Source organism: Gouania willdenowi, chromosome 1, assembly GCF_900634775.1.
Source record: "Gouania willdenowi chromosome 1, fGouWil2.1, whole genome shotgun sequence".
In the NCBI taxonomy this organism is placed as follows: Eukaryota; Metazoa; Chordata; class Actinopteri; order Blenniiformes; family Gobiesocidae; genus Gouania; species Gouania willdenowi.
Genome location: NC_041044.1, coordinates 41,117,051 through 41,142,646, shown reverse-complemented (window position 1 = coordinate 41,142,646; position 25,596 = coordinate 41,117,051). Strand labels below are relative to the sequence as shown.

General features: G+C 37.9%; 2 protein-coding genes across 3 annotated transcripts; one reads left to right on the top strand and one right to left on the bottom strand.

Moving 5' to 3' along the window:
* Positions 1-919: 919 nt before the first annotated feature.
* LOC114467573 (protein Wiz-like) lies at positions 920-19,322 on the bottom strand. 2 transcript variants are annotated; one of them, XM_028453979.1, is made up of 9 exons: positions 19,272-19,288; positions 16,579-16,685; positions 12,696-13,009; positions 10,783-11,574; positions 9,421-9,729; positions 6,794-7,008; positions 5,360-5,576; positions 3,837-3,993; positions 920-1,784 (listed from the first exon to the last, which is right to left on the bottom strand). In XM_028453979.1, the coding sequence occupies exons 3-9, from the start codon at positions 12,832-12,834 to the stop codon at positions 1,628-1,630; spliced, it is 1,986 nt and encodes a 661-aa protein (XP_028309780.1). In that variant the 5' UTR covers positions 12,835-13,009; positions 16,579-16,685; positions 19,272-19,288; the 3' UTR covers positions 920-1,627. The 2 variants fall into 2 exon arrangements, with proteins under 2 accessions (XP_028309780.1, XP_028309787.1); XM_028453986.1 differs by lacking the exon at positions 16,579-16,685 and having other exon boundaries at positions 19,272-19,322.
* prdx2 (peroxiredoxin 2) lies at positions 16,872-25,588 on the top strand. Its single transcript, XM_028454247.1, has 6 exons — positions 16,872-16,981; positions 19,962-20,082; positions 20,184-20,337; positions 23,109-23,231; positions 23,317-23,447; positions 25,258-25,588. The coding sequence occupies exons 2-6, from the start codon at positions 19,980-19,982 to the stop codon at positions 25,338-25,340; spliced, it is 594 nt and encodes a 197-aa protein (XP_028310048.1). The 5' UTR covers positions 16,872-16,981; positions 19,962-19,979; the 3' UTR covers positions 25,341-25,588.
* The last annotated feature ends 8 nt before the right edge of the window (positions 25,589-25,596 follow it).

The window sequence follows — 25,596 nt, the reverse complement described above, 5'->3', positions numbered from 1 at the left end:
AAGTGTTTACATTTAAGATATGAATGATGCATTATTTTCAAGATTTTAATAACAAACGCAACTAGTATGTTGCTGTCCCGTTTGGCGGGCTGGTGTTAACTGTCACAGCTTTACCCACAGATGGCTGCAATGTCAAGGATGTAAGCGCAATGAAAAGCCACGGAGAAAAGTGATCTTTTCTACTCAAGTCAACATTTCTGCAGTGAATGAATCAAAAATCAAGCATTTTTTATCTTTTTTTTCCTTATTTTAGTTGTCCATCTATTCGTGAATGTATTATCTACCCACACCCACATCATTAACTTTCTACCCAATTGCCTCCCATATTGTGCTTAATCTGCTTACATTAACATTTGTTTGCTGTGATATAATAATATGAGTAATATAACTATTTGCCTGTTCCACTCACAATTAATTTGACGTATATGGTCACTTTCCTTGGCCACTCTGTGTTCCCATGCCACAGTTTGAGGGGCAAAACCCTCATTTGAACCCATTGTCTCCATCTGTTATAATCTGCTTTGGTAATCTTATTAAATCACATGCTACAGCTAAACCATTATCAGTGACCAAAAATGGTGGAAAGGGTGGTGAAATGGGATTTTAAACACAACAGAAATTAGAGTGGGCAAAAACAGATAAAAAGAGTGGTAAAAAGGGTTCAAAGTGCCAATATTGGCTTAAAAGTGACAGAGAAAAGTAAGAACAATTAGTTTCAACTGGCAAATAATGGGCATGACAAAATGTGAATGTGGTTTATTTGGCAACAATAAGCATGAAATATGGTGAGAAGAGGTCAAAAGTGACAATATATATATAATGATAACAATCTCACTCCTTACTCAAGGTGGACTTTGTTTACTTGATTTATTTATCAATCTGTGTTTAAAGACATATACAACAGACAAGTAGGCACGAGGACATGTTCTTGTTTTATTCAATCAAGGTAGAAGAGTAACAAACAGAGAGAAAAAAGGCCACGTTTTTTCATAAGTAACGCTTTGGTTTTGTGTTCTACAGATGAGTTCATTTACATTTTGATCGCGCTTTGTGATGACTTTTGTTGTAATTAGCGCTATATAAAATAAAGTTCAATTGAATATCTCAGCACCCTCATATTTAGCACCAAATGCCAGTAGAAGCAGAATTTATTAAATTGCTCTGAAACGTCTCTACTAAAGACTGGATTGACTGAGAAACTTCAGACACAGTAAGCAGTACTGGAATAACTGTAAATACAGTATTTGTATGTCTGTCATGATGCTGGTGAATCACTCTTTCTTCCTTTAGTTTCATTTGGATGGATTAGGAATATCAAATCTACACACACACACACACTGCACATTATAGCAGACTTACCTAAATGCACAACAACTTGACGGAGACGTCACAGTAACAACGTTTACTCTAATATTCTCACCTTTGTGTTTACTTTAAAACAGAGTAAAAAAGGAACTAAACGCACATAACTCATTTCTAAATGACACAGTAACAAAAAATACAGTGTTTCACATTTTGAATCTATTTAAAATTCAGACGGACAGAGGATTTAAAATGGCTCGTGGTCGCCCCCTTCAGTTCAGTTCATGTAACAAATATCTAAACATCCAACACTTGAGTCACTTATTTACACGGCTACTGGCTGCACAAATGCAGGAGCGTTCACAGGAGTAGCAGGGAGAGACGTTTTACCCTTAAATCCCACCGTTAGGATGTGTTTCTGCAGGTGTGTGATCCACTGCTCCTGCACTGCCAGGGGCCCCTCAAACACCTCCTCACAGAACCTAAAGACAACAACAGGAAGTGACGTCAAACACACTCGTGAACGGGCTTTTAAAAAGGGCAACAAATACATTTACCACTTAGACTTTAACCTAGTGTGTCAACCACTTATTTCACCTTAAGCTTTACTCACTCCACTTTTAACTCCAGAGGGAATATCATTAAAGTGTTTGCTATGGCTAATTAATGATACTTTCTTTGTATACAGTAATTATCTTGTCGTTTTTGTTGTTGCTTTTTTTGACAACATTTTGTTTGGTTTGTTGTATTATTATTATTATTATTGGTGGGACTAGATTAAGAAAAATAGTCTAATCACTAGAGACTGTAATGAATTATGCTTGATCAGTCTATATTAATCTCACTAGTACAGTGCTCATCGGAAGTATGTATTCATGTATTGTGGGAGGAGCTTAAGTCGAGTTGTCAATTATGACCAAATGAGTATGTGTTTGAAGGTTGGATGTACAAAGAGGTGTACATACTCAGCAATGTTATAAAGGAGTTTATTAGCAGGTGCAAAATAAAATAGCGTGTGTGATTTCCCTGGTTTAATTCTATGGGACATGTGCATGATATATAGATAAATAAAGTTTGTACCAATGCGGCGGTTTAGGTAGAATCTGATAGAAGGCATACATTTGTACAAATAAAACTATTTATTTAGCATTTAACATTAGATTGTGTGTGTGTGTGTGTGTGTGTGCGTGTGTGTGTGTGTTATGGTTAGTGCTGCTTATTGTAGGTGTTAAGGTGCTTGTAAAATATTTCCTCTTCGTAATTATGGTACCATGTAGAGAGGACAGGCCGGCACACACACGCATACGCATCAGCCGCGCGCATACACCACTTCGTGGACTCCTCCATGGGTGCATTCTCACACACATGCACACGCATTAGCCACTGCGTGCACCCACTCCTCACATCAGGTTGAAATGCGTGTCTCTCTCATATCCAATGAGTGAGACTTGAGAGCTTTGATAGTATATCAGGGTGAGTGCGGCTGATCAGGTGGCCCTCCCCCCTCTCCGGTCTAACCCTCTGTCCATTGTAACCCACGTTGATTTCAAAATAAAATGAAAATAAATGTTTTGAAATGTAATTACTAAATAAGTCCAAAATAACAGATGCTTGTAAAAAAGTTTCAGGTCAGGGAGAAATATGCTCCATGCACTCACTCACTCACTCACTCACTCACTCACTCACTCACTCACACCTTTTTTCCCAATTCAAATGGATTTTGTTACATGACTGGTTAATGAAAACAATAAATGAGCTAAATTTTGTTTGAAATTGTCTTTTATTTGCCCATTGTGTGCACCGATGATGTCAATTTTAATAGTTTAACTCCTTGGTTTACTCAGCCTGGATTTTTTAATGTTTTATTAGTTACATCTTTAATTGCAGTTTTTCTCTTATTCTAAACACAATTGTTTTTATAATCTCTTTCCTGATGAAATTAAAATGTTTCTTTAGATTAATTTAGAAATGAAGTTTATGGATTAAACAAGGCAGACATGTCAATTCTGAGTTATAAAATGTATCAAATATACTCAATCCTGCACTCAATTTTTACATTTTTCTTTTCATTCCACTAAAATCAAACAAAACAACATTTATTAAAACCAATCTGGTTTTAATGAAAAAAAAAATTATTGGTTGATTTTATTTTATTTTTTTCATATGCAAAATTAAATTTTTTGCTGTTGTTCAATTTTTGCATTTTTTTGCATTTTGTTAATAAATGATTTTTTTGCAATTAATATAAAATTCAACAGGATTTAAGTCACAAATGTAGATGATTTCATATTGTATTAAAGCCTTCACTGAGTGCAGTTTTAGGGTAACCATAAAAACAAGATATAACAAGGGTTTGGGGGTTATGGTTAGCGTGGGTTGCAGTTGTTGGGGTGCAAAAAATGAATATTTTGATGCAAAAAAGGTGTAAAATAAATCTAAACCAATACAAACAATATTGCATTTGCAGTGCATTTGATACCCATTGTGTTTTGTTCAAAAGCAACATAATAATAAAATGTGCTTTGTCATCTTACCTGCACTTTAGGGAGTAGATTTTGCCCACCAGTTTAACCAGTGGAGTTAATGGAGGCTTTGGCAATAGAGCAGGGATTCCTCCAGACCGTGGTGGCTGCTGGGAGTTGGAATGCTGGTGTGTTTGTCCTGTAGTTCCATGTTTTGGTGGATGGACACCTGCAGTTAAAGACAAAAAGTGTTAGACAACATGCAGAGTATTGGTTTTAGACTGCAGTGGTTCTCAACCTTTTCAGCACATGACCCCCAAAATAAAGGTTCCAGAGACCAGGGACCCCCACATTTGATTGATTGATATGCTTTATTCATCTTTGAGGGGAAATTCAGTTTCAGTTACATCCTGACACTGAACCCTAAGTTGCTCCCAGTGGTCGACTTGCGCCTTGCATGGCAGTCCTGTCCCACTGGTGTGTGAATGTGAGCGTGACTGGGTGAATGAGCTGATATGTAAAACGCTTTGAGACTGCTTCAGTGTGGTGATAAAGCGCTATATAAACCAAGTCCAAGTCCAAAACTAAAATAGGCCCTTGTAGAGAGGGGCGGAGTTTGGGATCATGAACAAAAACCAACAAACAACATGACATTCAAAGTGTCAATATTGGAACAATTATTTTAAACTGGCAAATAATAAGCATGACAAATCATGAATGTGGTTAAATTAGAGCTGGGCGATATGAACCAAAACTCTTATCTCGATAATTTTTCTCAGAATGGCGATATACGATATAAAACTTGATCATTTTAATTCAAATGAAGTCTGACAAAAAAGAAAATTTTGGGGTTAATTTACTGATGCAAAATACCACACAGGCACATTTATGAACAAACAGTTGTATAATGTGAGCCACTTTTGACAATTTCTCCTATAAGGGACAGCACGTGTGGGTGAGTTCTGTAGTGTGGCTTGTTTAGGGGAAAGTCTGGGTTAGAATGCACTCAGAAATGCATCTAACTGTGCTTTTCATGTTGTTCTGAGAAGTATCAAACAGGTATATTTGATACAAAATAAGCTATAAAATATACATATATATATGTATATCTATCGATAAAGACAATATTGTAATTTTTTTATAGCCAAACTCGATATATGTTGAATCTCAATATATCGCCCAGCCCTAGGTTAAATTGGCAATGATAAGTATGAAATATGGTGAAAAGAAGTTAAAAGTGACAATAATGGATCAACATATGCGACATTAGGTGGAAAAGATGTGGAAAAGATTTATAATTGCTGAAAAAGTCTTGACAGTGGAAAGTGTGCAGAAAAGGCACTGAAATTAGATGAGAAGTGGCAGAAATGGGAGTAATGCAGCAAGGAGCAAAAATATGGCCAAAAAGTGCTGAAAATAATTTGGTGTAGTTGCAGAAAAAGGGTAAAAATAAGCAAAAATTAGCTCAAATCATTAAAAACAATATTCTTAGTTTCTTGAAGTGATCTGTTGACCCCCTCCAAGTGTCTCGCGACCCCCCAAAAAAGGTTGAGAACCCCTGTTTTAAATGATACTTTTTAACCAGGACCTCCCACCTCTAGGGGAACGTGTGCTGGAGCTGTTGTGCGTCACCATGGTCCGTGTGACGCCCTGTGACGACCTGGATGAGCCGGCTGCTGCACCAGAGTCTGTCCTCACAGACTTGTTCTCCTGCTGCTGATGCTGCTGATGCTGGGTGAAGGACTTAAAGCTGCTTCCAGCCACAGAGTCTGAGTCGGTGGATGGAGAGGGCGACACGGTGCTTCTCTGAGACTGAACGACAATCACAGTGAGTCACAATTCATTAGATAACAACCAAATGAGTCACAGATTACTTCTGACTCTAAGGCTGGACCCAAATATTGCCTCCTACCTCCTTTCCTCTACACTTTAGTAGGTTAGGAGACTTCCTAAAGAAGTTAGGGAAAGGCCATCACGTTGTTTTAACAATCAAACGCACTTCCACTAGGTGATGTAATAATCCAACGGCGGTGAAGTTCTGAAAATGTTCTGCTAAATGCATTTATAACACTTTTCTTTGTGCCTCTAACCGCTAATATAATCTTATATATCACAAGGTTTGAATGTAAATCAAAGGAAAAGAGGCTTCCAGGCTACGAGGAACAACAGTGAAACTAAAAGAACATCACACTGAGAATGGTTGCTCTCACTGACCTTCCACTCAGAAACCAACATTAATCTAAAACAAGATGACACAGTCATCAACATCCTCCGCCAAATTGTTTGTCATTATAACTCACAACCGTTTCCTAAATGTCCTAAATCTAAGAACTTAGATGTATACATAAAAAAATATTATCACATCAGAATATAAATTTACTAACTATCTTAAATGGTTTCTAAGAAAAGCTGTCCCCTTTGAAGATACCTCGAACAGAGTAAAAAAAATTTTCGAACTCCATCAAGGTATTGACACCCTGTGAATTTGGTTATCCTATCTTAAACAGTTTCTGAGAAAAGCTGTCCCCTTTAACTCGGAGGGACGCACACATACTGTAGATGGAGCTCAAACCTACAGTATATCTCCCTTCCACATTTTGTGAAGGGGGATAATAAGTATGATTTTATGAAATTGTTACATTTATGCAAGATAAAGGCCTACATCACGTTGTAGGCATACAAATGTACAACCGAACAAAGCATTCCTAGGTGAATGAAAAACGTTGAATAAAACAATGTGGCTAAAAATGTCTCTGATCCCTTTTTCTTGAACAACCAAGTGTCTGTTTTCAGTCATTGTAAGTTTCCGGGAACCCTCTGATAAGCGTGCCCCTTTAAATGCCGCCGTAAGGAGTTGTGGGTCAGCATCAGTGTTTCCTAGGCTAAAGAAGCCTATAAAGGAAACATTGCGCCTCCTTTGTTTAGCTTTTAGAGAATTGGAATGCTAAAGGAAAAGTGGCTAGGAAAGGAGATAGGAGGGACTATGGGAACACAGCCTTAATCAGAAACAGAAGCCATTGCGCTCCCACCTTCTTGATGTAGAGGTCTCCCATGCGATAGCGATGTGTTATTTGGGAGACTTTGAGCGGGTCTTTGCGGATCAGCTCACTGAGCAGCTCGATGGGTGACGACGCTCCTTCAATCTTCCACTCGATGATTCCCAGCTGTCGGAGGTGAGCCCGAGCGTGACTGGCCAGAGCCTTTCGGTTCTCAAAGTCGAAACCACACAGTTCACAGGATGTTTCTGAGTTACACAACACACAGTGGTTTAGGTGTGTGTGTGTGTGGAACAGTTACATACGTAGACGTGTGCAACAGCTGATCAGATAAAAAAGTGTAGACATCTCAATCGAACCCCATAAAGACCAGTTTATTATTACAGATACAAGTCTAGGTCCTCAGTGCACCAATTGTTGGAAACAGGTAGTTTGTTTAAATATCTTTGTTGAGGATAATTACCTTAATTTATTACTTATTTTTTAGAAAATACATTTCAAACTTAAAGCTGGTGAGTTAGATTTGGATTAACCAACTGATTTTTTACATCTTTAATGTTTATCAATGAACTTTATTGAGTGAATTGAGTGAAAAGCATATTTGTAGACTTTGTATTTTCATTAAGTTCCCATAAGGTTCATGTACACACTCATGCAATAATAACCTTAGTTTTTGGGCTCATTTATGACAATAACAAAGAAACCAAATGAGATCCGACTAAAAGGAAGAAATTAATCAGACGGTTGTCGTTTTGTCTTTAATTTGCTCAAATTGATTTTTAAAACTCTGACTTTTATGGGTTTCTTAAATTCAAATTGTGTATAAGAAATAAAGAAATAGCAGAAATATTTACTTGATCATAGAGAGCCAATTGCATATTTTATCATATATGATTGGAAGTGTTTCATACAATTCATGGATAAATAAATACCATTTAAAACCTAAACACATAACAAAACAAAACTTCTTTAAAAATAAAATAAATTAAAAAAATTTTTTATTTGATAGGTCCTACAACCCCCCCACCACCACCCCCCCCCCCATGTGGATTACATTATTCTAATTGACAATTTAACTTTTTTTTTTTTTCAAATTGTGACAAAATTATTAAACTACTTTAGTTGGAATATATCATATTATTGTAGGGGTGTGCATTGCCATGAATCTCACGATACGATACACAATTGTGCATCGCGATATTAATAATTACAAATTTCTTTTTTTAAATATGTGAGAACAACTAAAATGGTAACTAACTGTAATTCAAATACAAATATTAAAAACAAGTGGTATGTTTATTAAATTATTAAATTACTTTTTTTTCTTCTAAGCTTAACTTTTGCTTCTACAACAGATTCTGACTCTGTTAAGTTCTTAAATTCTTATTTTAAAAAAAGAAGTAACCATATACATCTAGAATCAGAAGAATCAGAATTCTGATGTTTTTTCGTTAAAAAACATGATTAAAAAATGGATTTAGACAGTTTTTGGATCGATATGATAATCGCGCAATGAAATATCGTGATATATCACTGAATCAATTTTTTCTTACACCCTTATATTAATATAAACACTACAAAGACATGTATCTTCGTACTTCTGTGGCTCTCATTTGTGAATCGGGGGCTACATATTCTCTTGTAAATAATATGCTCAATGACACTAATCGTTGAGTAATGAGTGCTCAGACTGAAAAGGTCAGTGAACTAAATGTTCAAAGTCTGAGTTTAAAGATAAGGTTAGTTTAACATAATTAGCCTCTGTAAAGAAGAACCAACCAAAGCTAATGGATGATTAAATAATAACAATAAATAAAATATCAAATATCTCACATTTTACAATATATTAAGGTTTCATTTATTCAGACAACTTTTTCCAGGAAATATACTTTGAAATTTACTTTGATCTTCTGACATGTTTCGACTGCCAACTGTCAGTCTTCCTTAGAGGCTTGTGCTGATCGCTTTGATGTATCCTTATGAGTTCTTTCTGTGGCCAAACTTGACAGGCTGTCCACGCCCCCTATTGCATGAAGGTCTCTGGATTGCTCTATGGTTATCAAAGCTATCAGCAGACGTCTCTGAAGAAGACTGACAGTTGCCAGTCGAAACATGTCAGGGGATCAAAGTAAATCTGAATAAATAAAACCTTAACATAATGCACAAATGTCAAACTCAAGCCCCGAGGGCCAAATAGGGCCCTTTAGAGCATCCAATTCGGCCCGCAGTAGAAAGTAAAAATGAATTATTGTGTAAATTACCAAATAATCTAGTTGTTGATTTCTCTCAAAGTCACCAAGTTAATGAAACTCCGCAATATTTTTAGGGGCTTGCCATTTTCCCTTTGTTTATAGCAAAAATTGGTAAAAAAAAATAAATAAAAATAAACTAAGTGACTTGAACTGATATTGAAAACTAGAGCACAACAATGATGTTAAAAATCTTATTTTTTTCTCCACTTAAAATCTGCGGTCCACTTGAGATCAAAACTGGTCAGCATTTATCCTCTCAAATAAAAAAAGTGTGACACCCCTGACAAATTGTTTAAAAAAAAAGAAGACAAAATTAACTAGCTGGAATTTTTTTTCATCTTCTGTTTCACTACATTTTAAATCTTAATGATGCAATGATCAAAGAATTCAGAAAAAGGTCTGCTTTACCCTTCAAAGGCAGCGACTTCTCCCTCATGGAGAAGTCCAGGGGTGAGGCACAGGAGCTGGAGGCTGCAGATGCAGACGGGAGGCTGTCTGAGGACTTCCTGGAGGTCCACGAGGTTTTTCCGGCATTCAGCGCCTCTTTTTTCCCTTCCTCCATCATCACCTCTCTGAGGATGTCGAGTGGAGAGCTTCTAATGGACCAGGAGATTCCCAGCTGCCTCAGGTGGGCTCGGGCGTGACAGGACAGGGCTTTACGGGTCTCAAACAGCTGACCACAGTAGTCACACAGGACCGTTGGTGGAGACTGCATGTCTGTGGAAGGCAACGTGGTTGGTTAGTAACCAGAGGTGAAAGTAACAGATTACAAGTACTCACGTCACTGTAATTGAGTAACTTTTATGGGTACTTGTACTTTTTTTTACTATATTTCTAAACCAGTAATTTTACTAGAAATGATTAGAACACAAATCAAATGCATCACATCATAGCTGACCAATCAGATTAAACGTAATGTACGGCACCAAAACATCATTGAATGTCGGTTATTGTCCATATGTTCTTAGTCATGCAATTGGAAGTTCCTCCTTCGTCCTATACAAATGTGCGCAGCAAAATGTTTAGTTTCTTGTCTGATTTATGAAGCTCATTGAGGATTTTGTTTGGAAGTCTTAATTTTTACTGAATGATATACACTGTGTGTTGTGCGTTGGTTCGGATTCAGAATCATTAAACACGGAACATGATGTGAAACCGTCCTTTGTGTCAAAAGATTTGAGAGTTGCGTGGGAGCCGATATGGGAAGGATGTAAATTTAGGACGCATCATCAGATTCAGTTGTGTTCCTTTGTTTCGGCCTTTTTTAATACTAGACACCCTCATCAAAGGTGGCCAGCTACAAGGTGATCAAGCCTGAGCTTGGGTACGATTACTGCTTCCTCCCTCTCCTATGTGCAGATTTAGGCCACTTCACTCTTGGTCTGTGTAATGAATTAGTTGAATAAGCTAATATTTTAGTTATTTCTATATTGTTATATATTTTTTTATATGATTACTGTTGGATTTGGTGATTTGACATGAATAAAGATAATGGTGATACATCTGTTTGGATACTTTAATTAATGGATACTGACACATATACCTTGGTTAAAAGTATGAAATAGCCACAAAGTGAGGGGAACAAAAACCTAAATGGGGAAAAAAAAAAAGATACATCAAAAATCGTGAACTATGTTGAATAATCAAATTGTAATCGAATCAAATCATGAGGTTCCTTAAATGGCACACCCCTATAACTAACCAATCTCTTACACATGAGGCATAAAAATTCATGAAGAAAAAACCAGATTGGGGAAATCTCTGCCTTACCTGAGTCAGCGTGACTTTCAGAGGCACCAGGTGACTGAATGGGAGAGCTGCTGGTTGTAGGTGGATGTGCAGACACTTCCATCTCTAACGGTTCTGGTTTTGGTTTCCTGTGAAGAGGATCCACTGCTAACCGAAAGCCTTTCTTGGCCTTTGGAGCTTTGTTGGAAGGAGCCTGAGAGGACTTTGTGTGGCCTGCAGAGAGAGACGATGAGGAGAGCGAGGTCCAGGGTTGGCGTGAAGCTGAGGGTCGAGCCTGTGCGGTGGGAGAAGAAGGAACTGGTGATGATGCCATGGATGAAATGGTTCCAGTTTTTGTTTTGGGAAGGCGAACAGGCTCCAACATCCCACTGTTGACCAGCTCCTGAACTGCTTCCACTGCAGAACTCCTCCCTACGATGTCGCTCACGCCGATGTGACGCAGGTGGGAGCGTGCGTGGCTGCCCAGGCCCTTTTTGTTCTCAAACCTCTCGCCGCACAGAATGCAGGTGAAGTCCTCTGAGGGTTTAGGTCGTTTGCTGGACGACTGAGGTGGAGCGGACTGCATGGAGGAACGTTTAAGGGACGATCTTGCAGAGCAGTCGGGTGCGAGCTTCTTCTCCTGCTGCTTAGCGCCAACAAACTTCTGCTCTCCGTCTTCCATGATTTTATGGAGGAAGTCGACGGGGTTGCCCTTGACGTCGCCGTCAGGGATGCCCATCTCACGCAGGTGATAGCGAGCATGGCTGGACAAACCCTGAAGCGTCTCATACCAGCAGCCACAAAGCTGGCAGACATGAACCTCATGACCAGTGTCTGAAAGCAGAGAAGAACAGGTCAATGAAAAACATTATATTTAGGAATGTAAGAATACATCTTAAATCGGTTAAAAATCGATGCAAATAAGAGTGTATTAAAATCAATCCAGCACAGTATGTGCTTTGATACTCTGCTTAAACAATAGGGGGTGCTGGGACTGTTTTAGTGCTGCTCGCTTTGGCTGAACCAAACGCAACGGTGGGAGAAGTAGCCGGGTGATAAGCCACACCCACTTCCTTACTTTTTGTAAGAAAGTGAGTATGGTATTGCAGCAGTTTCTGCTCACTTCCTCAGTTCAAAAGAAACCGAGCCAATCAGAGCCGTACAGAAAGAACATTATATTTCCGGTGCCAAGCAGTGTCAAACATGGCGCCCGCCACAGAAAAGACTTTAAGCGCTGCTGCTCTGCTCTGTTTTAAAATACCTGGATACATCGTTGAAAACACAACAAGAGGCTTTAAAACCAAGTCTGTCCCGTACTACATGTCATTTTCCTCTGCTGGCTCCGTTAAGAGAAAAAGATCTACGCTTGTTGCACTATTGTCATCACGTCGGAGACCAGACCCGAGCCCGACAGAACACTGCCCAAACCCGTTTCAACTAGACACTTTTCCCATCCGTGTGCGCACATGAATTATTCATTTGAGCGTCTTTCTCGCGCTAATATAAACGACACATCACCTGATTTAGCGCATAACGTCCAAACGCACACACGCACAAACTGAGAAAAATATGTAAATTCTAAGGCAGGGACATAAGCAAACTTTTCTTACATTTGTATTTTATACGTTTCTTTTTTTTTTTTTTTATTAAAAAAGCATGTTTTTGTTCAACTTTTCCTGGTGATAAATGAAGAAATGTGCAGTTTATTTTGGTTTGAGTTCAAACAGTTCAAACAATTTGTTAGGTTATAAGAAGAAAATATATTAATAAAAAAAATTAATGAATAAGCATCTGTATGTTCACTAATCTCTCTCTCTCTTTTTTTTTTTTTTTTTAAATCGGGATTCAAATTGTTGTATCCTTACACCCCTAATTATATTCCATTTCATTGAGAGGTTTCTGAATTTGTTTTTACTATAAAACATTGTTAACCAACCAGTGAACGTTATCCATACCTAAGGTGATTGGTGCGTCGGTCTCTAGTGGCGCCCACAGAGGTTTAGCAGAAGATAATGATGTGGACTCTTTTCTTCTGGCTGGAGACGCCTGATGATCCACTTTTGGGGACGTTGTCATGACTGGATCACCTGACATGTAGCAGGTGTTTGAGGTCTCTTAAATTAAAGACGGTGTCTTGGACTTAGACTCTTTGTGTCGACACTCTCTCTGGGAAATGCTGATAAAGCAGTACAAAGGGAGCGCTGAGATGAGTGAGGCTAAGACGCCTCTTCCACACCAAACATATGTTCCAGATGTCTCAGATTAACAGCTGTTGGGATTCAAAAATTACAGACAGTGGTCATTATCATTGCAATGCATCACAGATTCTTTTTAACACACCAATACTTAGACACTTCCCAGTCAACAAAAAACAACTTCCTTTTCAACTACTATAAATCTTAGGAAGTTTTTGAAAGGTAAAAAAAGTTTTTTTTTGTTTTTGTTAAAGAATCTGTTATTTTTTTGATTATGACTTTAGATACTAAGCATACAGGCAATAGTAACAGCAGTGAAAATTACAAAAATCAAATGCATGCAAACTAGGGCTGCTCCATTAATCGAAATTAGATTACGATTTTGATTATTACACCCAATGATTACACAAATAACATAATTGAAAAAAAAAAAAAAAAAAAAGATTATTAAAAAAATAAATACAAAACATAATGTTTTATTCGCTAAATAAAAACAAACCCGTTATTTCGGACATCTACAAATAAGAAAGCTTGGCACACACGTTATTAATACTAACTTTGAGTTGTTTAATCCACACACATGCAAGCTCCTCCCCTCCGCCCCGCCCCCTCAAAGCTAAAGCTAGCCTGCAAGCTAACATGAGGAAAGTTGTTGCTAATGGTCTTGAAACATGGCAGGAGAAACGCAGCAAAAACACTTGGTAAACAAGTGTTAAGTCAAATTCTCTTCTATAGGAACACTTTGGGTTTGATGATGAAGACCTAGAGCAAAGACACATCACGTGCAACAAGTGTTTTGTTTAGTGCAAAAGTGAACATACTTGATTTTAATGTTGAAGGATTTTATTTATGTTTAAAGAATATGTTTTTGTATAAATAATAGAAAACTTTTTGGTTGACAAATAATCGTTTGAATAATCGTGATTTCAATTACGACTAAAATAATCATGATTATAATGTTTTCTATAATTGAGCAGCCCTAATGCAGACTATGGGTGACCAAGCTTTCTGCTCAGCTGCCCCCCTCCTCTGAAACTCCATGATTTTTAACAAATGTATTTCTTTTCTTTTCTTCTGTTGCACTTTCAAATTTATTTTTACTAACAATTAATTATAAATCAAATATAATACTATTATATAATTATTATAAACACTAAAATGCAGTTTAGTTAGTTTTAAACTAAGAAATTAAAGTTAAAGTTCACATGAAATGTTGACACTTTAGTGAAACTATCTATTAGGATCCCTGTCTGAGGGACGCAGGTTTTAAACCGCCTGTCATTTGCAGCAACCTCCACTTTCTTGGAACAGCTCTTACTGTCACAGTCTAAACAGCTGCTGTGACAGTTTTAGTATAACATTGCTAACACTTGTGGTGCAGCTTTCAATAGACAGTCAATTAGTCCAGGTCTCATCAGCGCAGATATTTCACCTGGGAGAATGAATTGAGGTAAACTAAGCCAATCTATCCAAACAGACACTGTCACGGTCACGGGGGTGGGGGGAGTCACACAAGACCATCAGTGTTTCTAACATGTTCACATTTACCAGTTCTAAACGGGACAAAATGTGTTACATTTCATTAAATTTTATCCGTGCCATCCACTCCTTGGCTGTGTCCAAATATTCCCTCATATCTCCTTTTCTATCCACTGCTACTTGACCCCCAGACGTGTTTAAGTGGTGGCCATGATAAAAGGCGTTCGAAATCTCTTTAAGCTAAGGAAAGGACGGCTCAATGGTTCCTTTATAACCTCCTTTAGCCTAGGAAACACTGATGCATCCTTTACCAAAGGAGACGAGATAATACTGACCCACGATTCCTTAAGGTGACAAGATTTAAAGAGACACGCACTCCCGAGCGCGTACGGAAACTCACGATGATCGACAAGGGACGGAGATTATGTAATTTACCAATGCAATAACATGCCTTGAACAACTTTAAATAATAGAAAACCCATATCTTATTGTATGCAGCCATATTATTATTATTACTTAATTATATTATCAGATTATAACTGACAAAACAGGGCACTCTGTGGTTCTACAAAAAGGGATCAGAGACATTTTTAGCCACATTGTGTTTTATTCAACATAATTCATTATTCTGAGTGGAAGGTGATGAATGTGAGCAACCATTCTCAAAGTAACATTCTTTTAGTTTCACTTTTGTTCCTTGTAGCCTCTTTTCCTTTGATTTACATTCAAACCGTGTGCTTTTTGAGATTATATCAGGGAAAGTGTTATAAATGCACTTTTAGTAAGTAGTCCATTTTCGGAAATGTGTAGTTTTTTTACCACGACAGACGTCACTAACCTTCGCAGCCGTCAGATTAGTACGTAACCTAGTGGAAGTGCAACTGATTGTCAAAACAAACGTGATGGCCTTTTTCTAACATCCTTTTTGGATGATTTACGCGGGGTAGGCATGTCAGGAACCTGGTACGAAGAATACGCGCATGAGAAGCGTGTAAAAAAGCACTTAAGTTCAGACCAGGGAATAGGACCCAATGAGAGGGTCTCAGAAAATCTCTGAAATGTCAGAGTGAAATGTGTTTTTGCTAATTTTATGGGTCAAATGACCACAACTAGATATTCTACTTGGTCACTTTCTCACTTAAAATGGTTTTCGAACTTTCAAAAGTGGCAAATTAAAACTGCAGTAAGTAGAATCCTCCCTCCGCTTTTTTTCAAAACCGAAAAACTTACATACTGCAGCTTTAATGGAGATACTCAGCTTTAGTGTGCTTCTGGGGGGGGTTCGAAATTATTCTTGGGAAACTCGGAATTAAAATTAATTTGGAACGCAGTAATGCACATGATCATCATCATCATGATCTACTAACTTCTATTGGTCAAATACCACAGCACACCTTCAAATGTCTGATTAGATAAGTCCTTAAAGAGACAGAGCTGTTTTAATCATAGTATTAAGCTGATAGTTGTGATTTTCTGACCAATTGGTACAATAAATAAATAAATAAACATCAATAGGCTTTAATTGAATCTTAGCATACATATCGTCATTGAGGTATCACGATAATACAAAGAAGTGTCTATTGAGACAGAAACTTATCAATAGCCCACCCACGGGGACTATGGGTAAGTTTTCCGGACCTTTTCTACATAAGCATAATGTGCCTGTGTTTATATATTTTTTTATTTTAGGGATAGGGCTAAAAAAAAGGGTTAGCGAGGTAGCTAAAAATAAATATGAGCTAAAATACAACTGACGGAACTTTAAGTTACGTGGTGCACCTATCACGTGACCTAAATTGGCCAATGAGGGCCTGTATGCATAGATTGGCAGTCTACATATATGTTTAACGTATCCATAGCCACGGCCACAATACAAATCTGGTTAAATTACACTTACGAATTTCTGAAGACGCTCATTTGCACTTTAGCAACAAAATAATAAAAAAAACAGTTGAATAATCTTCAAACAACACTGCTTGTTTTATAATGTTAACCACAATTGCGTCCACCTTCTTCCCCTTTCTTTTGTTATGTTGTGGACGCTAACGTTAGCATGCTAGCCGAAAAACATTCAATTAAATGGAAGAGGAACAAAATACAAACGCAGCATGGGTGAACAACAGACCAAAATAACCGAATGCTCCATAAAATTATAATGTTTTACCTCAATTTCGGGTCATTGTGTGTTCGTACAACATCAGTGCTTCGGTATCGTTTGCTACCCGGAAGTCGTAGCTTTGGCAAGGCGGCCAGTCTTTCAAAATAAACATCCTACAACGAGATAGCAGGAAAGATGATTCCCAAACTCCATACATTATTTTGTTAACCTATCTGTTTTAAGTATTTCGAGGTTATGTGGGTCTTCTGTTGCATACCTTCCCAAACTCATTACATTATTTATGATTGAAACAGGACCTAGCTTTTACTTTGAAAGTATAATCTTTCATATCCGGGTACCACCCGTACCTCGCTGCTCTTTACGCCACCCACCCTCCTATCGATCTTTTTGGATTCCTCTTGCTGGCCTCAGACCTGCCCGTTGCTCCCCCACCATTTCTGTTCTAAAGGTAAGGTGAAATCACCTCCAGAGTTCTGCGTTAATGTCTGCTAGTCATTATTATCCACTTTAATATATGGGTTTCGCATTAAATTAACCACTTGAGCGGGTTTAAGTAGAGCGTTATCTGCAGCTGCTGCAAGTGTTTCTGCATCTTTCTTTGTCCCAGTTGCTGCAGCTCAGCTTTTTTTTCCAAGGAAAACCTAATAATTATAATAATTTTCACAGGGATAAACTCTGTCCATGTAAAAGTGGGTTTAAATGAACCAAGCTGCCCAGAAAAAGGTTGTAAAAGCGATTGCAGTTGGAATGGTAAACGCACAAGTCCTTGGACTGCGTTTTGTAACCGAAAATGAGCAAGTTTACAGCAAATATTTGACCGTCGTAACTTGGATGTCTTTCTTTCTTTGTTTTAATCGTTTTTTTTTTTTTTTTCTTTTTTAGATTATTAATGTGTAAAAGCGTTTTTAAGGTTTGCACACCATGATTTAAGGATACATTCCTACATGTTGAGCCGTGCAGACCTGGGTTATATAAGCCTGCTAATGGACTATTGTTCTCAGCTCCTGATGATGACTTGCATGTGACTTTCAGCTGAACACTGCCTCAGAAAAAAACTGCATCGATGGGACATTTAAGTGTCTTTTGATTAAGAATGAAATCATATCAATAATAATGTTGAAATTTAATGTCGGGATTTAAGTCGGAAAAACGATGTTTAAAGTCGAAATATAGAATACAATATCGTGCTAAAAGTTGAAGGTTTGCTAATAAAGTCAAATCTACAGAAACTGACGAGGGCCAATTCACCATAGGACAACAAACGGCAGCCTCCGTACATTTTACTTTATTAGCAAACCTTCGACTTTTCGCGCAATATTGTGTTTTGAGTTTTTTTTTAATTATTATTATTATTTTTACTTTAATCTCGTGTTTTTTTTACTCGCGTTTTCTCAACATCATATTTTGCTTTTTTTTTCTTGACGTTTTGATTTTATTAGCCTAAAATTATTTTCTTTATCATAATTAACCCAAATAAATCTGCTTCCATACTTTCGAGCATGTTAAGATAATATTACATAATATCACACAGATAATTTAAGTAATGGGAATAAAATTATTGACATTATTGCAGTCATTTCTAACAACAAATAGTTGAAATAACTTAATTTTTTTCTAAATTCCTACAATATCAGTTGGAAGTGCAAACAACTGCACAATAATAATGTTGGAATTAATCTTTTTATTCCCCCTGCCCCATATCTGAGGCCCACTTTAGATACAACTGCTCCTTATTTGGGGCCCCCTGCTTTTATCAGTACAGTATGAACCCTAGACAGGTTAATCCCTGGACTAAAGGCTAATCCATTTCAAGGTGTACAGAGATACTGGACTGTGTGTAAACGGTATTACCCAGTGAGAGCCGCTCTCCTTCACACACCTTTTAGGAATAAACAAACACAATCCTGATATACTACAGTGCAAACTAACCCGTAACAATGTAGTTTAGAGGCAGTATGCTAATGCTAGCACTTAATCAGTCCTTGCGTCTAATTCTAAATGTTCCCTTTAAAATGGAGTGGAAGTGATAATCAGAATGCTGCAGTAAATATTCCTGGCTTGGATTTTAAGCAGTAACTTCTGACCCAGAAATTCCTCCAAACGGCAAAGAAGGAATGTGTGTCTGTTTGTTTTTAAACAGATCATATTGTTTATCTATGCAGATAATGCAAAATGGTACCTTTAAGTTTTCCAGCTATGGAAGTAATTTTTAGAAAAAAACTTTGTTCCCATAATGCTGCATGTGAAATAATGTTAGTTTTTCATGAAGTTTACTTTGATCTTCTGCCGTGTTTCAACTGTCACCTATCAGCATTCCTCAGAAGCGTCTGCTGATCTTTTTGATGTGTTCTTATGAGTTCTGTGGCCTCAAAGCCTGAACCATAAGGAACTTTCTTATTTTAAAGGTGCAGTCCGCAACTCTCAGATTCCTCTCTCCCCCCTACTTTCTTGCCCTGCTTCCAAACTTTCCAAAGTCCCTCCCTCAGAGGAGCTAACAAGCTAACATTAGCCAGACAGCAACATCACAGTAATGTAACATGCTCTGTTAAAAGCATATTACTGCAGCGCTTCTCTCTGTCTCTCAATGTGCACACACCACAGCAGCAGCAGCAGCAACAACACAGTGTCACTTACAGCAGCTCACACGGAGGCTGCTGTGAGCACATGAACACATGCACTAGAGTTCTAGTGTAACAATTACACATCAAACATAATGTAAATCAAGCAGCAGTAATTACCTTTCAAGCAGAAAAGTCACCAATTCCATCTTCTACTTCTCCAGACCATACACTGTAAAAAAGACGGTGCTACAGCCCCGGGAAAGGGACGGGGCCTGTGAGCAACAGCTGTCAAACACAATCTGATTGGTTATTTTTGCTCAGTTGCGGTGCATTCTGGTAATATGCCAAAGGCTGCAGGAGCAGCAGGGGGCGGGACTCAATGAGACTGTTTTATTTCACACAAACTTCTAGTTTGACGTAAAGCTGTCCTTACATAGTGACAGCTTTAGCTAATATGACAAAAAGTCACTTTTGTAAGAGTTGCAGACTACCTTTAAAATCTGCAATAAAAAAAGTGTACAAGCTGCATTTAAAGTACATAAACCTTAAGAAAACATGTAGAATGAAAAAATGTTGCACACAATAAATTCAAGAATGCTGTATTTAATGTTGCCTAGATTCATAGTCAGTGAGTTTGATAAAGTAGTAAGTACCTACATGAGCCCACTTGGCAAATGCAGTATTTGTCCATTCTTAAAAAGTTTGTCAACAAATATTTGATATTCTTGTCCCTGCAGAGTTAATTTAAGTTAATTTTTGTTGAAGAAAAAAAGCAGGGGTCCTGCAGATAAAATGAATAATTAGTCCGACTGGCTTGACTTTGAATCGTAAAATAAAGTGATACTTTCTTTGCTTCGTCTCCTTCAGTAACTTGCCACTAACACCATGTCAGCTGGAAATGCAATGATTGGCAAACCTGCCCCAAACTTCAAATCCACTGCTGTGGTGGACGGGCAGTTTAAAGAAATCCAACTGTCAGAGTACAAAGGTAACAACTACTACCAGCTCTCATCCCTTCACTCTCTGTCATTGAGACGACTTCAGGGACGTCGTGTCACTCATTTATTTATACGCTGCTGTGTTTTTTAGGGAAGTACGTGATTTTTTTCTTCTACCCACTGGACTTCACCTTCGTGTGTCCCACTGAGATCATTGCGTTCAGCGACCGCTGTGAGGAGTTTCGCAAAATTGGGTGCGAGGTCATCGGCTGCTCAGTGGACTCTCATTTCAGTCACCTGGCTTGGTAAGAATAACTAAGTAGATAATTAATACACACACATAATATAAGAAAAACAGTATATTTAATTCTAATAAAATATAATATATATATAATGTAAGATGTAATATAGGTGTGTAGGTATATAATAAAAGTAATATGATTAATATAAGGTGCTAAACGATTAATCGCTTTTGCAATATTCTCACGATATCATAAAATGCTATTTTCTAATCGCAAAGGCTGCGATTATTTATTAGATTTTTTTGGACCGACAAGCTACATCCTTATCGGCCCTGTTACCGATATTTTTAAGGTAGCATTAATCCTCAAGCGTTGACACTGCCGTGCTGCCCGTCAGTCCTCCTTAAAAACCCGCATGCAGAGTTGACTGACTCTTCACCTCGCTTCATGACTGTCTACACATTTATTGTTTTCAGCCAAAAAAACTGCACACTACAGTAAAACGCGGCTATTGTGATTTTGAGTCAGAAAAGTGTGTGCCGAAGCAGAGAAGTTGTGTACGCGCGCCGTGCAGGGTTCTCCACAGCAGCCACGCTTTCTGCCGTCTGTCGCACCGCCTCTGTCTGCTCCAGTGGCGGCGAGTCCTCGCAGGAAAGCCCACTGCTTTGTGGGACGCCGGGTCGTCTCGGCGTAGCAGTCCTAGACTGCGTAGGTTTCCCCGCACTTTGACCGTTACCGATCCTTGGCTGCCGGCAGCGTTTAGTTGGAGCAGTGACTTGCGATCATATATTATCTTACAGCTAAAACGTTGAGTTAATACGGCAAAACAGGGATAAATCAACATAGTTTGCCTCGTTGTCACGAGCCAGTGCAGCAGCAGCATCAGAGGCACAGCTCACTAATTCTCCTTTTGAACAATTTTCCATTAAGTTATGCTTGATTTGCATATTTGTATTGTTCAGTTGGTTTAGTGTTTTGTTAATATTAAAGTTTTTTTATATGGTATTTTTTTTACTGTTTTATTTATACATTTATAGTGTTTTATTTAGAACTGTTTCTTTTGTGTTTTTCACTCATTTTGTTTAAAAATAAACAGATTGATGTTCATTATTTGTTTTTTTTTGTTTTTTTCCATTCACAAAAATTAAGGTATCTATAAAGCACCGGATCGATAAGAGTAGTAGTACATCCATCCCTAATGTTGAAGAGGTTTATTGCTTGTGGTCATTGAAAAATACATGACAAGAGGCCCTTGAAAAAATAATCGCATTTTAAATTGCGATATTGAGGAAAAAAATCTCAATTAAATTTTTTTTCCAAAATCGTTCAGCCCTAATATATAATTAATATAATGTAAGGTAAATATACACTTCTGTGCTTGAGGTGAAGGGATGAGTTTCTAAAGCTTCCTCAGTGGCCGTTATCAACTGTTAGTGAAGTTATTTCAGTCCCTAAGGAGAACCCAGCCCACATTATCTGCTGCTGCACTGCTACACTGTATTGCATTGATAAGTGTTAAATTACTGCTCCTGTGTCTTCAGAGCGAAGTTCACATTTTTATTTATGTTGTTGCCAAGTTGTAATGCAGTATTTTTTTCTTTTTTTTTTGGTGTGTAAATGTACCAAGTTAACTCCTGGGTAGGATGAATTATGAATTTTTGTGTCTTAAGGTGTGATTTTTAACATTTGGGTTCAGTATTTATTTATTTATTAAAATTTGTTTAGCAGAAAAGTTTAAAGTAGTGTTTTTCAACCTAAAAATGCTGATTAAGAGAACGTTTGTCTATTTTTTCCTAATTGAAACACCACACACAATGTCAAACCACTGTATTCTATACTTTCACTTTCCCAAATATAAATCTAATTCAAAAAAATAGAAAAATATCAACATAATGTATTTAATGCCTAAACATAATTCTATGTCCAGCAAAAGCTGTGTGAATGTGTGCTGCGCCGCAAAAAAAGTTTTGCGCTTTAGCTGTTAGCGCACAGTGCTCTGTCCTCAGAGCAGAGAGGGAATGAAATAATCCACTGTTAAATCAATCCTTTTTATGCACAAGAACGTCCTTATATTTGATACGTGGGTTATGTAAATAGATCCACTGCTGCGGGCAAACTGCGCACCTGTGTTTGACGTGCGTTTGCGGTTCACATTTTCCTTCTCCCACACCTAAGATGACAGGGGGCGTGGTCAGCCTGACAAAACTGTCAAGTTGGCCACGCCCATAAATAACTCAAAAGGATATATCAAAGCGATCACCTGATGCCTCTGAGGAAGACTGACAGTCAAAACATATCAGAGTAAATGTTCCAATGTCGCTGAATCCTGTTTTAGAACGATTTTAACAATAAAAGCCTGAAAATACAAAATGTAGCCAGAATATTTAGGTTTTTTTTTAATGTTTTACTTTTTGCTAAAATCCCCAAAAAAAAAGAATATTTCCATAAAATTTAACATACTGTATGCATATGTTTTTAAGAACAATTGTTTTGGAAAATAGAGCAAATAATTGAATCTAAATGAATTTAATTATATTTTCAGTGCTTCCCCTACCAATTAATGATAGTCGAAAATACAATGAAAATGCATAGGTTTAAGTAAAACGGTATCAAAATTTCCCACCGGCCTGGGACCAGTAAGATTTCTTTTCATGGGGCCCAACAACTCTGGCAGCACCCCTGGGTGTGATTAATATAAAAGTGTTGGCCCAGCATGACCCCAATACATGACAAACACATGAACTGATGCCCCTTGCTACAGAGAATGACTTGTTGTTGATGTGCTTTAAGCTTGTAAAAGGAATGTATTTGATTGAATTATTTTGTTTGTGTAGGGTCAACACCCCACGGAAGCAGGGAGGTCTGGGTACCATGAAAATCCCCCTGGTGGCAGACCTCACAAAGTCCATCTCCAGAGATTATGGTGTGCTGAAGGAGGATGAAGGCATCTCCTACAGGTCAGACACATTTTCATGACATCTTTAATAAAGCCAGGTCTGTTTAAGCAGCAACACTGTAACAAACACTTTGTGGACATCTCAGGGGTTTGTTTGTCATCGACGACAAGGGCATCTTAAGACAAATCACCATCAACGACCTGCCCGTCGGTCGCTCCGTGGATGAGACTCTGCGTCTGGTCCAGGCCTTCCAGCACACTGACAAACACGGAGAGGGTGAGTGGAACACAGCGCTCCGAGGAAATTCAGGGCCGTTGTGATTGGCTCTGAAGGTGGCATGAGCAGCACATGGCACTGAACCTGATCATTGTGCTGCTCTCATGCCTGTGCTCCTGAGGGGTTCACACAGCATGCGCGCCTGCACAAAGTTTTGGAAACGTTTTGTGATGGGGAAACGTACCGAAAATACCGTTTTTTGCCGTTGTGCATTCAACCGAACAGGGTGTATTGAACGGTTCGGTAAAATATAGAATATTGTTGCATCCCTAATTTTTAGCCACATTATGTTTTATTCAACCTAATACATATTTCTGAGTGGAAGGTGAGTGTGAGGAACCATTCTCAATGTGACGTTCTTTTAGTTTCATCTTTTGTTCCTCGTAGCCTCTTTTCCTTTGATTTACATTCAGACCTTAGGATATTTTAGATTATATCAGCGGAAGGTGTATGTTAAATATATATATACCTGTATATATATATATATATATATATATGTGTATAAAAAATCTGCTTTTAGTAAATTTGCATTTTTTTCAACACAGCAAACGTCGCTAACTTTCGCAGCCGTCAGATTATTACATCACTTAGTGGATAGGGGTGGGAACCTCTGGGTACCTCGCGATACGATACGCGATACAAAGCTCACCATAACAATTATCTCATGATATGATGATACTGCGATTATCGATATATTGGTCAGATATCAATCTACGATAATCTATGACATAAGAAAAAAAAAAAGATTAAGTGAAAAAATACTTTTTATTTTATATCTCTGAAAGACAATAAATTGAAAAAGTGTCCAATGAAGTGTGACACTATTTTAGTGCAATATTTCTGTAAATAAGTGTCAACATACCAATGTAAATAAATAAGTATCTCCAATAGTGCTTTTTACCAGTGACACCATTATAGTGCAAAATTCCAGTAAATAAAATATTGTTTCCTTCAACAAACAGTGACAAGATTTCTGTGAAAACCTACCTGCACATTTTAGTGAAAAAGCAGAAAAGGTTTAAAAGTGGAAAGAAAAAAAATTGCTACTTAGCGTGAGCATATTGATATTCGATCGTGCGAAAAAATATCACGACTATATCGCCGTATCGATATATCGTCACACTCCTACTAGTGGAAGTGCATCTGATTGTCAAAACAAACGTGATCGCCATTTCCTAACTCCTGTCTTAACACCTTTCCTTAACCCCGTCGTCATCCACTGTGTTATGGAAAACTGGATAGGAAAGGAAATAGGAGGGACTGTTTGGATGCATCCCAAGAACAGAAGAAATTGTCAGAAACAGGAAGTCAAGTCCACCACAATGTCACAGTACAGAAAAACCAAAGCTAATTTCACAGGCTGACAACAGCAGAGCCCTCGGAAATGTCTTTAGTTTCAAACATTTGACCATACAGGTCATATTTCTATTGAAATTAACTGGTTTTATTGTCCCACTAGGACTTGAAATGCCCAATAAAGATCATTAACACTATACAAAATGCCTACACACACAGACAGTAATAAGAAGCCTAAAAATTTAGCAGAAATGAAAAGATTCATTATGTATTATTTGGGGAGCTATGGGTGCAGGTGGGGCTGGAAAGTTCACCTTTGTTTGAAGTTATAGAACCACTGGTCTAAACACACCTCAGACTACAGGATAATCTTATAAAACATAAATAATTTGGTCTGATTGTTAGTGTGCGTGTGTACCCAGCTTTAGCAGACATTCCTCTGTTCAGTATCTCTCAATGTTGTGGTAAAGTAAACTCTCTCGCTCTCTCTCTCTCTCTCTCCCTCCCTCTCCAGTTTGTCCCGCTGGTTGGAAACCCGGCAGTGACACAATCATCCCAGATGTGGACAAAAGCAAAGCCTTTTTCTCCAAGCAGTAAACGCAAAGCGACAGTCAACCCATTCTCTCGCTGTAGCACTTGCCTTATTGAGGTGTTTACCAGTGAAGTGTTTGAAGTTACTCTACAACCAATCTGCAGTTTGTCTCTGTACGCTCCATGTACACATGGTTGGGGAACCTCATAGTCTTAAGCACTGAAACTAAAGCTATTTTCCTCTGTTTTTTCCGAAAAAAGTATTATCATTTTCCCTGCTTTCAATGCTTTCTGTATTAAAAATAAAAATACAATTGGTGTG

Excerpts from the sequence above, each read along its gene's own strand:
- LOC114467573 (XM_028453986.1), bottom strand. The coding sequence starts at position 12,834 with ATGTCAGGTGATCCAGTCATGACAACGTCCCCAAAAGTGGATCATCAG. Across the intron at positions 11,575-12,695 it reads CGACGCACCAATCACCTTAG|ACACTGGTCATGAGGTTCAT; the intron begins GTATGGATAACG and ends CTCTGCTTTCAG. Across the intron at positions 5,577-6,793 it reads GAGACCTCTACATCAAGAAG|TCTCAGAGAAGCACCGTGTC; the intron begins GTGGGAGCGCAA and ends ATTGTCGTTCAG.
- prdx2 (XM_028454247.1), top strand. The coding sequence starts at position 19,980 with ATGTCAGCTGGAAATGCAATGATTGGCAAACCTGCCCCAAACTTCAAA. Across the intron at positions 20,083-20,183 it reads CCAACTGTCAGAGTACAAAG|GGAAGTACGTGATTTTTTTC; the intron begins GTAACAACTACT and ends TGTGTTTTTTAG. Across the intron at positions 23,232-23,316 it reads GATGAAGGCATCTCCTACAG|GGGTTTGTTTGTCATCGACG; the intron begins GTCAGACACATT and ends TGGACATCTCAG.